This window comes from Falco biarmicus, chromosome 5 (genome assembly GCF_023638135.1).
Source record: "Falco biarmicus isolate bFalBia1 chromosome 5, bFalBia1.pri, whole genome shotgun sequence".
NCBI classification, from domain to species: Eukaryota; Metazoa; Chordata; class Aves; order Falconiformes; family Falconidae; genus Falco; species Falco biarmicus.
In genome coordinates, this window is record NC_079292.1 from 54,634,110 (window position 1) to 54,650,029 (window position 15,920).

Sequence of the window (15,920 nt, forward strand, 5' to 3'; positions counted from 1 at the left end):
AAAGACTAAGGCTCATAACAGTACAGTTCTTAGGGGTTATCCCACCACAAGATCCTTCTCGGATTGGTGGGGTGAATACTGATCATCCCTGCCACAGGGAAGGGAGGGATACAGGGAAAAAGCAGGAAAAAGCAGGACAGCACAGCTTGGAAGCAAGTTCTGTAGTATTACAGGGCTGCTCAGTGTCTTCCTGGGCATGAGGCATGTCTACTTGAGCATCACTAGATGCCTGTGCTGACATTTTGTGTCCACGGCTGGCACATGGCACTGGGGTGTTAAGTCTTAAGAATCAATGTGGTCATTGTCAGTACAGCAGTGCAAATTGAGCCTGCGCTTTCCATGGGCACTTGCAAGGCTCAGCCAGCTGTTTTTCAAGTCAGTTAAGGCATATCAGCTGCAGTTGGCTTTTGTAGCCTTTAGACAAAGGAATCCTGAGTGAGTCACCTGCTTTTTGCAGCTGCTTTTCCTGGCTGCAGCATCCACATGTTTAAGGACATGTCTAGGCTTGGTGCTGCAGGAATACGCCCTTTGGACATTCGTTAGGGAAGATGCCAGCATGCAACTTACTTAAACTGCAGAAAAAGAAGACATATTTGAGAGCATCATGGCAAGTGTGACACTGGCCTCTTCACACAGGGAAGAGCTGAGACCAAACAGGGCAAACCAACATAGGGGCAAACCTGATTAGTCATCAGGGTTGCAGGCACTTGTTTGGGTGTGATCCCATTGTTTTGCCAGTCTCATTTTAGCCAGTAGCTACTCATTTAAGTAACTCGGCAACTATTTGTTAAAGCAGGGGACGAGGCAAAGACAGGAGATGAGCAGTAGGAAAACCATGGTATGCCTGTCTTTGCAAACACAGAAAGTCAAGAAGGAGGAGGTGGGTTTTGGCACGGTGTAGCATGGATGAAGCCCAAAAGGATGGGGAGGTGAAGATGGCTTCAGAGTTCACCTACTAGAATGCCCAGCCGTAGTCCCATGAGTGTGGTCTCCAGTCCTCTGGTCCAAGACTAACTGTTGCCTGGAAGACTTGAGTGTACATCATGTGTGCCACCATCCCAAGGAGACCTGGACCCAAAAGACAAGAAAGCAAGGAAGTTATAGCAGGAGCCAGAGCAGCATACTTCAGCCTTGTGTGGGAGAGGAGGCTCTCCTGCTGCTGTGATTACAAGCCTGCAGTAACACACTTACCCGACAGCACTGAGGAGACAGCAGCAAAGGCGTTGAGCTTCAACCCACAGACAGGATTGCCAGTATGCAGCATTTCCACCATCAGGAGGATGAAGCTGATGAGCAGCAAGCTGATGTACAGCATCTCTGATCCCAGCGACAGCCACAGGATTCCTGCCAGGAACCAGAGACTTCTCACATCAATATAGGATGACTTGTTCAAGGGAGAGTACTCGCCCTTCCCAACCCAGTCCTGAAAGGATGTCCTTTGGAAAGAAGGGAAAGGAGGAAAACAACAAACATCCAAAAGCAATCCCCCTGGCCTGTGAGCAAGGCCTCAAAGGATGCTGAAGGGGACAAAGAGTCTGTCACAGAATATGGCTTGGCTAGTATGGCATGGCAAAAGCTGAGAGGATCTAAAATGCTGTCTGTAAACAAGCCAGCATTATTCATAAACAGCAAGGAGGACACCAAGGGGAAAAAGATGGCAGGGAAAGCAACTGAGTATTATTAGCACATGACCTAGTGGTCATAGGTTGGCCACAAACACGTCTGAGCTGAAAGGTAGAAGGTTCTTATCCATTAGTGTAGTGACCTTCAGAGTAGGTTCCTAATCACAACAATGGAGGCAAAAAACTCTTAACCTGGGACTCAACTGGTTAAGTAAAGAACTGGATGGTGCATCCACAACTGCAGCTGGGATCTGGGCCCTGGAATTCAGGAAGGCCCTTACAAGCCTGTATTTCTCACTGAAACTCCAATTAAAATGAAACTACATTCCTAGGTGTGGATGTCCAGCGAGGGCAATAATATTCACCACTCACTCAGCTGCTTGAACAGAGTGCAGGTACTTTCATGCTGGGATTATGAGTGGGACTTAAGTGATACCACAGTCCACAGCTCACTGTGCAGTAGGGCTTGGAGGAGAACGAGAAAAGGTGCTCTGTAACATTGGGCTGTGGAAAAGCACAGGATGCACTGAGGAAGAAATATTAATCTGACAAATGAAGCAGCACTGTGAACACTACTGTTAGCAACTATTAATGGCTGTAGAGGAGACATTCAACTGGGGAAAAGGAGTGTGAAGAAAGCCTTCATTAATGTGGCACTGACTTGACTCCTCAACATCATTAGTTCCATAGAATCACCCAGCTTTTCAGCAAGAATTGATGAGCTGCATTCCCTGCTTAAAGGAGCTGACTTGCTTGCTGCAGCACCATCAGGGAGACCATTTAGAATTCGGATTGCTGAAAGAGGCCTGGGCTGGGAATGAAGCACAAGAAGGTGAGAAAGAAGAAAAATGTGTTGCTACTCCCTTTGAAGTGAGTATTTTGCGGTAAATGCAAGAGTCATTCAGTAAATGCAGTTAAGTCATTCATTTTATGACAAAGTGGAGATCTGCATGACTTCAAAATAATCTTGTACCACCAGCAGTATTTGAATTGTGTGAATACTGTTTCCCAAAAGAATAAACGGGAGGTTTTTCTACCCTGCTGTTGTGCCAAGAGTGACCCAGGTTAATCTGCCCAGCAATGCCACTGCATGCCACTTGCACGGGGCCACTCACCTGGGAATGCACACTGCTTTATAAAAGCAGGTCAGCAGTATTTGCCAGTGTTTTTAAAATAAGGGAAAAAAGGCAGAAAAAGAAGATGAGCTCCCTGAAAGTATTGATCTCCCTGCTGCCTGCTGGCTGTTGCAATTCCCCAGAGTTTGGTACAGCCCTTGCTCTCATGGCTTGAACACAGACGCAGGCTCTGCACCCCAGGGCCTTTCCTTCAACATATGAACATCCTCTGAAATTACTTGCCTCCAGCCTCCATCTCAGGGAACAGTTAGCAAGCCCACACCAACTGAAAAGCTTTCAGTAAGTAAAATCTCCATTGCATATGTACACATACATCCAGGCGTACTGAAGTTGCCTCCAGGATAATCTGACACATGACAATGACAGGAGAGGTGAGCTCTCCAACCTAAATGAAGTTTTGTATTTGATGAGACAAGGATTTTACCCTGAAAGTGTTACTTTCAGATGTCCTGATCACTGACCACAAAGTAAGAGGTGATTCAGCTTCCAGAGTCATCACGTTAGACCCCAAAAAGGAAGCACTGTGTCAACATGTGGCAATGTGGCATATGTGGGAGGGACTGCCCTCAGGTGGCGTCCATACACAGCCCCCACCCCCCACCCCCCCACCCCCCCCCCCGCTGACTACAGCAAGATGACAAGTTTAGACTGGGCAACTTACTAGGTGAGACAAATCCCACTTCATATGGGAGAGGGTCTGAAGTTTCCAGCACTAACTTCACAGATGGCAGTGCTTTAGGCAAACATCTGGAAGGAAATCTTTGCTCCTTTAGCAACCATGAGGCCAGGATTTCATGCCTGGCTCTTTGGGCACCCAAAGGTGAAATGTTGCAGGTTCCCCATCCCAAGGAGGAGCACTGGGCAGCTACAGTGAGGTATGGGGATTCGCTCTTACCTCTCTCCGCTGGTGGTGAAAGCTCTATAAAGCTACGGCATTTCTCTTCTGAAACACAAAAACAAAGGTATTAGTTTGCAAAACAATGCAGGGTATGTAAGGGAAAAGAAAATCTCTTCCTCTCACATAGCTCAGTCTACCCATCAGATCTTCTCACCTCTGCTCTCTTTCTGACTAACTTTCCAGACCTCCACTGGGGCAAGGTAGGGGAAAGCAACATCTGCCTGGAAAACTAGAAGTGGCCTTTCCAGAAAAAAAAAAATAGCAATTTGTGAATCTTACAAGCCTCTGGTGAATATAAAAATCTGTTGCTACTCATTCACAGCATTACTTTTGGTCAAGCCTATTACGGGTGTGGCTTATAACAAACTGCAGACCCACCATGTCTGCTAAGGATGTGAATTTCATATGAATTCCAACTCACCCCAGTCTCGGCAAAGCAGTTCTAGAACTGCTTCCCATAGAAGAAAGTAAAAAAAAATCTCCCCAAGTGAAATGCTGAATGACAGAGATATGAGTCTCTCTTCTGTGGCAGAAAATCATGCAGAAATATGGTTCTTCTGCCTACACATTTTAGGCATGCTATTTGGACAAAGATTGTTCATATTTTGCTTTGGCTTTTTATGTTGCCCAGATGCAAACTGTCTCAGCTGAAGGTGCATCGTTATTATCTGTAAGTCTCTCTTACTGCATACTTCATTACTGGATTTGAGGCTCTTCTCTGCTTGGCACAGTATTTTCTCCCAGAAGTATCAGCCTGCTGCTTTTCATGTAAGAATCTCATTTTCTTAATTTCTATCCCCAGTTCTAATCTCTCCCAATCTCCTGTATTGCTTCTGTCATCCACAGCTCTCAGGACACTACCCAGTTTAGTGCCATCTGCAATCCTCATTAACTTGCAATTTGCTACTTCACCTAGAACTTCAATGAAGTTATTCAGTAATAGCTCATCTGAACTGATCCTGAGATTAGCCTGAATAATGAAATCCTTTTTCCAGCTCAACTCAAACTTCTTTTCCTCATAGTAGCCCTTTTTTTTTTTTTTTTTTTTTTTTGGTTTATGCACTTGCTTCAAAGACCCACAGTAGTGGGTGGGCTGTACTCGATTTACAGGAAGCAGGGGACTGAGACTGTGTGCTCTACCCTGTGCTCTGCTGCAATCCAGATGTAATGTGTTCTCTGTGTTCCTTCAGGCATTGGGGTTATTCCAGAACTGTCTGGTGGCCAGAGAAGTCTTTCAGAGAAAGCTGTCAAGGGATGTAATCCCATTCCCATAAGCACCATGGAAACACACCCCAACCCAAACCAGTCCCAAATAAACACATCTTCCACAGCATGTCTGGAAATGCTCATAATGAAGCAGACATCTCGTTAGGACATGAGAGTTTGAAGCACATTCTCTCCTGCTCCCACCCCCACTTCTGTCTGCTTTTATGCACCAGTCCTTTATTTTCAAACTGTGACAGCAACAGATAAGAAAATGAGAAACACTATACTAGAATGATGGCTTAGTTAAAGGTGAGATGTTTGTGTCTGGGGACAGCTGAAGGGAGGGCAGTGGGATCAGGGGAATGGGCCTGATGAAAGTAACTTTCATCACTGTATCTTTAGATACAAATCTCCCTGTTGGCCACCTTTCAAGTCAGTTCTGATCCTTGATGTGTGTGCCAGGCCATAAAGAGCATCTGTGCACTGTACTGCATGGCAGTACATGCTAGCATGGCACAGGTTTCAGCAGAAGGACTTCAGCAGGGCTGGACAGGAGCAAGTCAAGGGTGAAGGGAAGCACCAAAGGGGTTTGGTACAGTTTGCATGATCAGCCCCTGGTACTCCAGAGTTTACAGTGCCAGTCCCACATGGTCAAAAATCACAAATGAAACCTGTCACAATATCACAAAAACAAATAAAAAAATTACAGTACTGCAGCTCCAATCCTTAGGTCAATTTGACTCCTAGCTTTAGTTCCTCTAGGTTCCGATCCTCCAGGTTTTCTCTGTATCTATAAGGCAGTACTTCCTTTTTTTAAAAAAAAAAAATTGAAAAAAAGCCCAGTCCCAGTTCAATTCACAAAATCTCTCCATTTGGTGTTTTAAGGAGAACACCAACTATTGCAGTCCTCACAGTGCTAACTATGAATTGACAACACTGCATAAAATCACCCCACTTAGATTTCTGAGGGGACATGCACAAATGTGGCCTGGAAAGCAGGAAGTAAGCTGCATGTAGGAATGGAGATACAGGGAAAGGGAAGGGAGGCTTACTGCAGTTCACATCTGGATGGATGGTGCCATCACAATCACTGCCACCACCACCAATTGCACTTCACAGCCCCTATTCCAGGCTGAAGGACACACCAGAGGCAATCATTCTCCCTTGTTCCCCTCTGTAAACATCCCAATGAAGGACAGAAATATGACCACAGCAATGCACAGTTCTGATGCCATCTAGGAAAATGAAGAAGGCTTTTCTCCCAAGAGTTGTCAGCCTCCTGCCTTTCATTTCCAAACTCCTGTGGAGTGAATACAAGGGAAGAACTTGTGGCTGCCTGGGCAAGACGCTACCTGGCCCTTCCATGCTCTCTTCACAGGAAAGCCACATCCCTGTGTGGAAGTATCTGAAGGCAAAGCGGTCGTCCCCGGTCTCCCAGCTGTAGTGCACCACATCCTGGGACGAAACATTGCTAGCACCTGCATCATGCGGCACGGGGACACCAATGCACTTGGTGGCTTTGCTCTTCCCACACAGAGGCTTGGGCACTTTCTGGGTCCCAGTGCACCAGTAGCTGCCGAGCAAGGCAGTGGTGGAGAGGCTGAGAGCCAGCAGGTTCAGGATGACAGCAAGGAAAGCACGGCGCCATGGCAATCCCTTCAGCAGCTCCATCTACAACACACAGACAGGAGGGACCATCACACCAGCCACTTGTCCCACCTAGCCTTATAAATCCCAGCTCTTCCCAGTGCATGCCTGTGGAGAGGGGTTATGAGCACTCTGCCCTCCTCACAACATCCCAACAGCTCACCCAGTGTGGGAGAACCGTTTCCTGAAAGCCAGGGCAGTGAAGCAGTAGGTCAGCTTCAACCATTTCAAATATGCTGAACATCTGTACTGGGGAAGAGAGGGTGACTCAGAATCCATAGCAGGGCTGAATGCATCAGGATGTGTAAGCACATGAGCAAAACAAAAGGGATATCACATTCACTCCCAGAAATAGTAGGGAAAAGCTGTTCACCAACTTCCCCAAATACCCTGTGTTACCTTCAGATGGGGCATGATGAATGCTCTGTCCAACTAAATGAAAATTCTTGCTGCCAAGTGTCCAAAACACTTTGCCAAGCACTTCATTGCTGCACCTAAGGAGGTAGGGAGTGTATTGATTTCACAGTGGGGAAAGGCAGGAAAATGCTCCTGGATCACTGAAAGTCACACATCAAAGTAGCGATCTGCTCAGGAGGGAAACCTAGCTATCCAGGCCTGGCAGCTTGAGTTCAAGCTCCAGAGCAGCACTTCCCACCTGAGCAAACACTATTCTGCACATCACAAATTTGGTAGAGTGGTGGGATGACAATGTTTCTGCTCTCACACAAAGTGCCAAAGGGGTGCTTTTTTTAAGAGCAAACATTGCCACAAACAGTCTTCCTGGTTTCATCTCATCAGAAAAAGTAATTCAGAAAGTGGTTTGTGTCCCAGGGTCCTGTGGCCTTTCTCACTCAGAGGGAAGCTTAAGATTTTATGGTTCCTGCAAAACCCTGCACTGACTTCTGAGAACCCCAGCATATCACTCCATGGATTGATTAGATGTCATCCACCCACACATCAACTTTCATGTAATCAAGGCATGTCTCTTCCCACATGGCACTCCCTATGTTTGGCATAACTTCATCCAGATACTCCCACCCTTTCCTATTTATGACTCTCAAAATCTATTCGCCCATGAATAGATGCAGTTTGCACAGACATTGCCTGCTGCTGGTCCTCTTCACGTAACTTCAGTTGACTCACTCAGAGCTGGATGTGTGAGAAGGGCCCAGCACACTGTGGACACTGCTATAAATAAACCATATGAGATTGTGCTTTGCATTGTTTGTGATTGCACCACAGCTAAAAGTAGTGCAGTTAGAAGCATTTGTTCTGCTAACCAGCAAGCTCGGAAATACGGTCAGTAAAGATGATGCTGAAGCTCCTCTTGGGAAGCAAGACTTCATTAGCATCTCATCACACTGAGAAAACAGTGTCTGATCCAGAACACCCTCATCAAAGGCAAGAAAACACCCAGCTCCTGAAACATTCCCATACTGGTTTATGCACAGACTTTTTTTGTCTCTTCACCAGAGCATTTCTTTCTTTCAGCAATGGAGATGCTGGACCCTGGAGACAGTAACATCTTAGTGGTACCATAACTAGTGACTTCCATGATCTGAAGGCATGTTGGATATCAGCATTTTCACAGAGCAGATCCCTACTAGGAACAGTTAATTATGTGAGGGTTTCTGGCTAAGGTTGGTGGCAAATTCCTCACTGAATTTTTTTCAGTGGAAAATTTGGCTTATGACTGAAAAGGAAATTATAGATAAAACTGCTCTCCTCAAAAACATGATTTTTCATCTGAAAACAGAAACCAGCACAAAAAGTTTTTCAGTTTTTCATGAATGCTTGATTATAAGATTTTCTGTCATCAGGTTTCAGTTTGCTCATGCTTTTATTTTAAAGAAAAAATCTTTCCACTCATAATATTGACAAAAATAATTTTTCTAATTTAAATCTTCAATAGTAGGAAAAATATTCTCTTCAATTGATTTGTGATAGTAGTTGAAAGGCCATATAATTTCAGAACAAGTGATAAGAAAAAAGAAAAAAAAAAAGAAATTAGAAGAAACTGGATCAAGGATGCAGGGGACATAGGGAACAAGAAGTAAAAGCCAAGCACTTACTGAGAATAACTGACTATAGTATCTAGATAGTCCCAAAAGGAAAAAGAATTGAATTTACCTTGGCAGCAAGTCCTCGAAGTCCTGTTAATTTGGAGGAGCAATACAGAAATGGGACTCACGGTTTGTCTTCTGTTTTGTTCATCTCTAGATCCTTCAAGAAACCCCAGTTGCTTCAAAACCCCTTTCTCCTTTGTCTCCTCCCCTCCCCCCTCACCTCCCCAGTGATTATTAAATGCTATCCTTCCAGACAGCAGCTGTTTTGTGGAAAATGGTCATTTTGTAATCCACAATGCAATCACAGCACAGCTGTTCTGGGAGATTATACGGGAAGCGATTGGTGCTGTGGGCTGGGATTAAGTGCAGAAGGGTGACCTGTATTGACTGAGTAGAAAGTTTCTGTAAAACACAGAAATATCCCAGCCATCCCAGCCATCCCAGCCATGCGGTGCTGTTTGGGAGCTTGTAGGGAGTGAGCTGGCAGCTCTCTGGCCAATGCTTCAGGGGATGAGTGACCTTAGCTCAGATACTACCAGCAACCTTGGTGTCAGGTCACCCCTTGCCCTGTGCACTACCATCTCAGCAGAACGACAAAAGCCACAAGCCCCCCAGCCCTGGGATATCCTCCTGGCCAGTTCTGCCAGTTGCAGAAAGGGGAGAAGAAAAAAATGGGGAGAGGGAAGTTTATGTGATTGCATCTTCTCTGAGGACTGAGGATTTCAGACCCTGAAGAGATGCCAATCCAGTTCTCCCCATGGGCACTGGAGATTTTGAGGACAAAGGAGCCCCTTATCAGAAGTGCTGCTGAGTAGCAGACTGGCACCACCGCACCACCACCATGACAGAGGTATGTGAAACAGTGATGAGTCAAAGAAGTTCAACACCCAAAGGATGGGAGCATCGGGAAGACCGTCAGTGTCCCTCATAGTGGCAACTTTTACCAAGGCAAGAAGCTCACAGCTCAGATTCACATCGGATGAATTTAGGAGGCTAGTAAGGAGAGGCAGAAAGATTCACACTAACCCAAAATCTTCTCTGAGCTCTTGTCCCAAAAGTTTAAAGGCTCCCACAATACCTGAGGGTATTGATACACATTGTTTGGTATCAGAACAGCAAAAAGAATGGCATCACTTCTCAGGAGAACAAACTTTCACTGGAGGGCACGGAGCAGCACTGCACTGAATCAAACTGCAAGGGAGAGGAGCATCCCAAAGGTATGCACCCTGTCTTCCCCACAAAAGCTTTGCCCAATGCCAAGTGGGTGAGGCTCCCACCACCACTGGCAGGGAGCAAGGCAGATTTCCTGCATGCCTGCCCTGCTGCTCTGCAGGGACAGAGGAAACCAGCGGTCCATCTGTTCTCATCCCCTGCTTCCAACACCAGAGCCCAGAGGCTGGGAGGCAGGTGTACAAATAGCTCTGGGTGACAGCACGGCCTGTGACAGCCCCTGCACAGCACAGGCAGCAGACAGAGCTGACAAGTTCACGGTCCCATACGTGGGCTGTGCTATCACAGGCTCCTGACCCTTCCTGCCCCGAGCAGAATGGTCAGTAGCTCTGCAGCTATTTTAATCCTAGTGACTGCATAAACTCCTCTAATATAGATAATCATTTCTAAGACAGGCTAACTGAAAGCGATGCTAAATGTTTCTGTGCTCCATGGACTGCCTGCAGGCTTTTTGATTAATAAAAAGGTTCTGTTTGACACAGATGTACTTAATTTACTGAAGTAGGTAGAATAACAGATGATGCTGTTTAAAAGAAGAGTGGTAATTTTTTTTCATTGTTCAGTCTCTCTGCATCTGGACACCTTAAGTTTGTCTTCTCTATGCTCAGTTAAAAAAAAAAAAACAGCCTGTTTTTCAGAATAGATAAAGTCCATCTCTCTACTGATAATCCTTAATGTTACCATTTTTCTAATTTTAAGCTTAATGAAAGTCTCATTACAATCCAGTTTCTAAAGCTGGGATCACAGCATATATATTGATGGAATGAGACTGAATTAGATTTATATGGGATAAGAGTTCAGACTGAAAAATAAATTTATCATAAACATGCTATGGTTTCAAAAATATGCATGTATCAGATTTGGTATTCTGAATAATGGCAGATATTTATCCTTCCAGAAGATGGCAATCTTTCTCTAGTCGTCTTTTCAGAAGTCTGCTGCTCACATGTGTGCTGGAGGGAAGCAACACTCCAGTTTAGACATCTATTCCTCCCTTTTCTTTTCTTTTTTTCCCCTTCTGTCTTCCTCTTTTGTCCATTTTTATGAACACAACCTCTACCTTGCCTGTAATATGGGAGTGGGTCCTTCCCTTTGGGCCTGGGGAGACTTGTGAAATCATTGGGGAAAAAGAGGAATGAATGCAGGAGCTTAGCAGGGCATTTGCTCTACCTTCTGCCCTGCATGGAACTATTCTTTCTAATATATTTTCCAGTATTTTGTGAAGTACCACATCAACTTTTTGCATGTGTTTCCATCCTTAGATTCTTGCACACAGCTCACAGAACACCAACACCAGAGCATGTTTCCTGATGTTCAGCAAATTTCCCTTAGCAAAATTTTTATTATTTGGTTTTTTAAAAATCCTTATTCCAACCTCATCTTAATCTGACCAATTATGGACAGGAAACCCAAACTGTATCTGTCTTTCAGCCTACTGTGCCTCCCAGTTTTCTCCTCTTTGTTTCTGGTATTTCCCACCATAACTTGGCTTGGGTAGAGGTTTTGGATATCTCCTTCTCTTTGAACTCAGCAGCAGCCAGTCCCTGGTGACTCGTTTAAAGTTTGCCCATTGAAGTGAATGCCCATAGCAGCTGATTTTCTATGCAATAAGCCAAGCACTTGGCTTACAGAAACAAAACAAGGAAATGAAATGCAAAACACAGTCTTAACCCAATACCTCTATGGAGATTGCCAACCCTAAAAAAGCCCAGGCATTTATAAGTGATGCATTTTTATCCTGGCTGTATCACATATGTACTTTGGGTGTATCCTGCCCAAAGTGACCCCTCCAACTCCCAAGGATGTTGGTGGAAAAGAAGGGCGAGGATCCCTTACCAGATAGGGCCCAAAAATTGCAATACTTAGCTGGCAGGTCTCAAGACGCACACGGCTCTTCATAGCCCTCCATGCAGCAATTCTCCCCAGGGGTATTAAGGTTCATATGCTGTCCTGACATGGGCTTTTCAGCTGTCCTGAGGCAGGAAAGAGAGGAGGAAGAGCAGCTATTTACACCCATAATGTCACTTTGTGAAACCTGGACAAAGACGGGCTCATACTCACCCCTCATTCCACACATTCCTCACACATGACACTTCCCACTGCTCCTGTTTTTGCTGTTTTTACAGGAAGACCATCCAGCGCTGCTGTCCCCTCCCTTACTGCCACACAGAAAGCAGGATTTCTCTGGGTGGCAGATACTGAAAGAGCTAGACTTCTCAAACCCACTGACAGACTGCAAATGCCAGATTTCTCCCTGAGCTCTGAATAATTCCACTCAGATTGTAACCTTTATTTAGCTGTTTGCGTGATGCATTAACTCTTGCTCTGCGAATGACCTCACCAGGCATATTTTTTCTAGCCTATGCACATTTAAAGGTGAATTCTGTTTTTAAACAGGAACAGCTTACATTGCTAGACATCAAGCCTGTGGCAGAACAGGTATAAAGATTGAATTAGAGCAAGTAAATACATCTAAAAGATGAAAAAACAAGCTTACCATCAGTTTGGACCTGACTACCTTTTTTCCTCCCCCCCCTTTTTTTTTTTTCACAGAACAAGTCTTGGCTGGATTTTTTTCTAATCTTTATGGTTATCAACCATTCAAAAACCACATAGAAAGTAGACCTGAAAAGAAAAAAAACCCAACAAATGCAGCAACACAGACTCTGAGGACTCAAGAGAGATTCTAGATGCCTCAATTTCTAGATAGCAACATAAGAATATTTAAAAGGGATTGCTTTTCACAGACTAAAACCCTGGCAACTCTAGGATGTGTTGACCTGAACATCGCTCCCCCCCAAAAAAAAAAAGTTATTTATGATATTTAGCCAGCCATAAACTGTAAGCAGACAAGAAAAAAACAACTTTTATATAGATCTATAAGGATATTAAAGAGGAACCAGTCCAGGAAAGGGTTCATACAAAAGTCCAAGTAGTTAAACACTTACCTTATCCACTGCTCACTGTCCTCATCTGCTCTTCTATGGCTTCCAGTGAAATACTAAAAGGTGATCATGAACTCTTCCCACTATATCTTCCTCTCTGACTGAACATGTAGGAGCCAAGAAATTGCATGAGATCTGACCAGATGCTTCGAAATGCGCAAAGTCTGTCATTTTATTGATGGGCTAATTCTTTGAGAGCTTGCTAATTCATCATGGTACATTATATCAGCTGCAGGATCGGCAGGGCATCCGCTTCTGCAGAAGACGTCTTTGTAATTTGGTAGTTCCCTTTATAAAAAATGTTGCCAGTTTTAAATCTACTACTTACGGGATCTCAGTCTGTTACTCCACAGAATCACAAACACCCAGATTCAATGACTGTTACAAGCACATGGGTTCTTTTATTGTCAAGAGGGACCATTACAACAACGTAGTCTCATCTCAGGTGTAACAGAACCCAAAGAACTTCAGACAATCATTTCTAGCAATACACAGAGCTCTTGCAGGATAGTACATATTTTATACACCTAACTAGTATTGACTGTGCAACAGAATATGATGGAAAACCCATCACATCCTTAGAAAAGTTATTTCAATGGTTAATTAACCTCATTCTTAAAATTTTGGTCTTGATTTGTAAGCACAGTGTCTGCTTTAGTTTTCCAACCTCATCAGGCTGCTCCAACAAATAAATAAATAGCCAATGAAATGATTTCTTAAAAATGTTATTGTAAGAGTCACAAATCAATGCATTTCATTAAAGACACACAAGTGTGATCTAACAAGCTGGCTGACAGCCCGAATTCCTGATTCTGTACTTGGCTCTGACATGTAATTTTCCCCTCCCATCAGCCAAGTCATTAGTGGTGCGTTTACACTACAGTCAAAACAGTGGCGGTGATGGGGAGTAAACATTCAGTGCTTGTTTTAATCGGGTGTTGCTAGCAATTTTGCTCCAGCAATATAAAGCACAATGCAGGGTACAAACCTCAGCCCAGAAATGGAATGGAGTAAGCTGTGCTGAACTCCACATTGCCATGGCTGGACTGGTAGTGCAAACATAGTTCTGGTTTCCCTACACTGTGAAGTTGGGTCTTCATAGTCATTCCCACAGACACAAATCTACAGCACAGCTGATACTTGTTGATGTTGGAATCAGCACAAAGCCAGTGGAAAAGAGACATTCTGTTTTGATAATGGCAAAACTTGGGGATCTAAAATTAAACTGTGCAAAGAGTACATCGCATACGTAGGTGATCTTGGACTCAAAGAAACATTTAATACCAGTTTTAAGGCAAAAAAAAAATATTTTGAAACAGTATAGTTGAACCACACTGCACTTTGGTTTCATGTATGGAAATAAATAAGTCAAAGCAATTGTTCTTTGTTTCACTTTATCTTTCCTCCATTTCACTATGGTGAATCAGAATAAACAGGGCTAGGGGAAGCCTCCAAAGATTACCTAGTCAATCCACCTGCATCAATATGACCTGGGCACCCTGAAGGCCTTCAAGCCTACTGTTAAAAATTTCTGCAAGGCAGATACTACTTTGTTGTGTACTGAAGTCCGTATATTCCTTTGTAATATCTTGATTCCAACCAGCTCACAATATCCAATATAAAACTTTTCCATCTCTGCTAAATGCCCATGGTCTCCATCCCACATCTGAATTATTTACTCACACGGATTATCCCCTGAAGGCCATTGGAACTACACGGTTTACTAAAGTTATACTCACGCGCTAGTATTTGAGGAACCAGTGCTTCAAAGGAAGACTCTAAGCTAGCAGGAGGGGTTTGAAAATCAAAGAGTGAGTAAGACAGAGTTAGCTTTTTTGAGGTGAGGCGTGGGAGGTGTTTTCGTTCTTTAGCTATTAAAACCTCCTCGCTTTGGCAAGAAAAAAGAAGCAGGGGGAGAGAAAACAGGGAGGGGAAGGATTCATGAATAAAGAGGCAGCATGGCAAAAGGTACAGCAACCAGGGTGGCCAGAAGGCAGGAGCAACTTTCTCAGGCTGGCTTCTGTGGTGGAGCAGAGACAGTAGCAAGCACAGGTCAGAGGAGCCAAGGTCTAATACGCTGGTCTAAAGGGAATAATAAAACCAGCTTTACTTACATTGCTGAGCAGAGGGGTTATGTTATGGTGGGTGCTTTGAAAACCACAGTGCTAGATACTATAATTGCACCTCTTATCTTTCTGGGTGCCCTGGTAACTATCCAGGACTGAGGGCATCCCCTTTTTTCCCAGATTTAATGAGGATTTTTGAACCCTTTCCATTCCTTAATGGCATTTTGGAGCTGTGGCTTCACAGGCAGACCTGCTGTTGAGCGCCATGCCCAGTGCTCACACCCCCCGTGCCCTTGCACGCTGCGACGGGCAGCACGGCAGAGCTGCCCGTGCACCGGGGAGGGGACGCTTGGGGACAGGGCAGCAGTGACACAGGCTGGACCCCCACCCCATGCTCTGGCGGCGCGGGGGGCGGGTGCCGCAGCGGGTGCCCGGGCCGGGGCGCTGCGGGGTGCCCAGGCTTCCCTACATGTCCTGGGGGATGGGAGGGCCCCGCTCAGTGGGAAGGGAAACGAGAAATATTTTGGAGGCTGCCGGCAGAGAACTTGGGCGTCTCCCTCTCATCAGCTGTGTTGTGGTTTTTTTGTTGTTGTGGGGTTTTTTTCTTCTTCTTTTCTCTCTCCTCCCCCTCTCGCCGAGCCTCCCTGTTTCCTCCTGACTGGGCAGCCCTGGTCCCACCAGCTGTCGTCTCCCCAGGGTGGCCCTGGCGGTGGGCAGGAGGGGTCCAGGAGAGGTACCACCATCCTGGGCCCAGGGAGCCCAGAGCTTGATGGCCCTGCAGCCACAGCCAGCGCCCTGTGTGCAAGTGCGCTGTGACTGGGGTCTTAAATCATGTGATAGTATTTCCATCAGGTGCACAGTTAATAAAACCCCCGAAAAACAACTGGCCTTCCTGGCTCCCATTATTTTTTCCTGAGCAGGCTCAAGCTGCAATTACTCAAAGGCTCATTATTCAGCCAAATTCAGGGAGGATTTTGTCATAGATGGCAAAAGGCATGTTCCTGACAGAAACATTGTGATTTATTTTAAAGCAAGACATTGCCCAGAGGGTGGGTTTTTTTAAAAGAAGTCACAACGATACTTTTTTTTTTTTAATGTGGATAA

General features: G+C 45.0%; 1 protein-coding gene across 9 annotated transcripts in view; it reads right to left on the minus strand.

Moving 5' to 3' along the window:
• GSG1 (germ cell associated 1) overlaps positions 1-14,048 on the minus strand; it is a 15,373-nt gene extending 1,325 nt beyond the window's left edge. Inside the window, exons 1-9 of one of the 9 annotated variants that reach the window (XM_056339999.1) lie at positions 12,754-14,048; positions 12,303-12,430; positions 11,565-11,778; positions 6,909-7,003; positions 6,673-6,758; positions 6,215-6,533; positions 3,654-3,701; positions 1,192-1,344; positions 957-1,068 (exon numbers count right to left, since the gene is read on the minus strand). In XM_056339999.1, coding sequence (XP_056195974.1) covers positions 957-1,068; positions 1,192-1,344; positions 3,654-3,701; positions 6,215-6,533; positions 6,673-6,758; positions 6,909-7,003; positions 11,565-11,704 — 953 coding nt within the window. In that variant the 5' untranslated portion in view covers positions 11,705-11,778; positions 12,303-12,430; positions 12,754-14,048. Of the gene's footprint in view, positions 1-956; positions 1,069-1,191; positions 1,345-3,653; positions 3,702-6,214; positions 6,534-6,672; positions 6,796-6,908; positions 11,779-11,866; positions 12,203-12,302; positions 12,431-12,753 lie in introns of those variants that run through there. The other 8 variants (XM_056339998.1, XM_056339997.1, XM_056340001.1 and 5 more) reach the window with 8 other exon arrangements.
• Between the last annotated feature and the right edge of the window lie 1,872 nt (positions 14,049-15,920).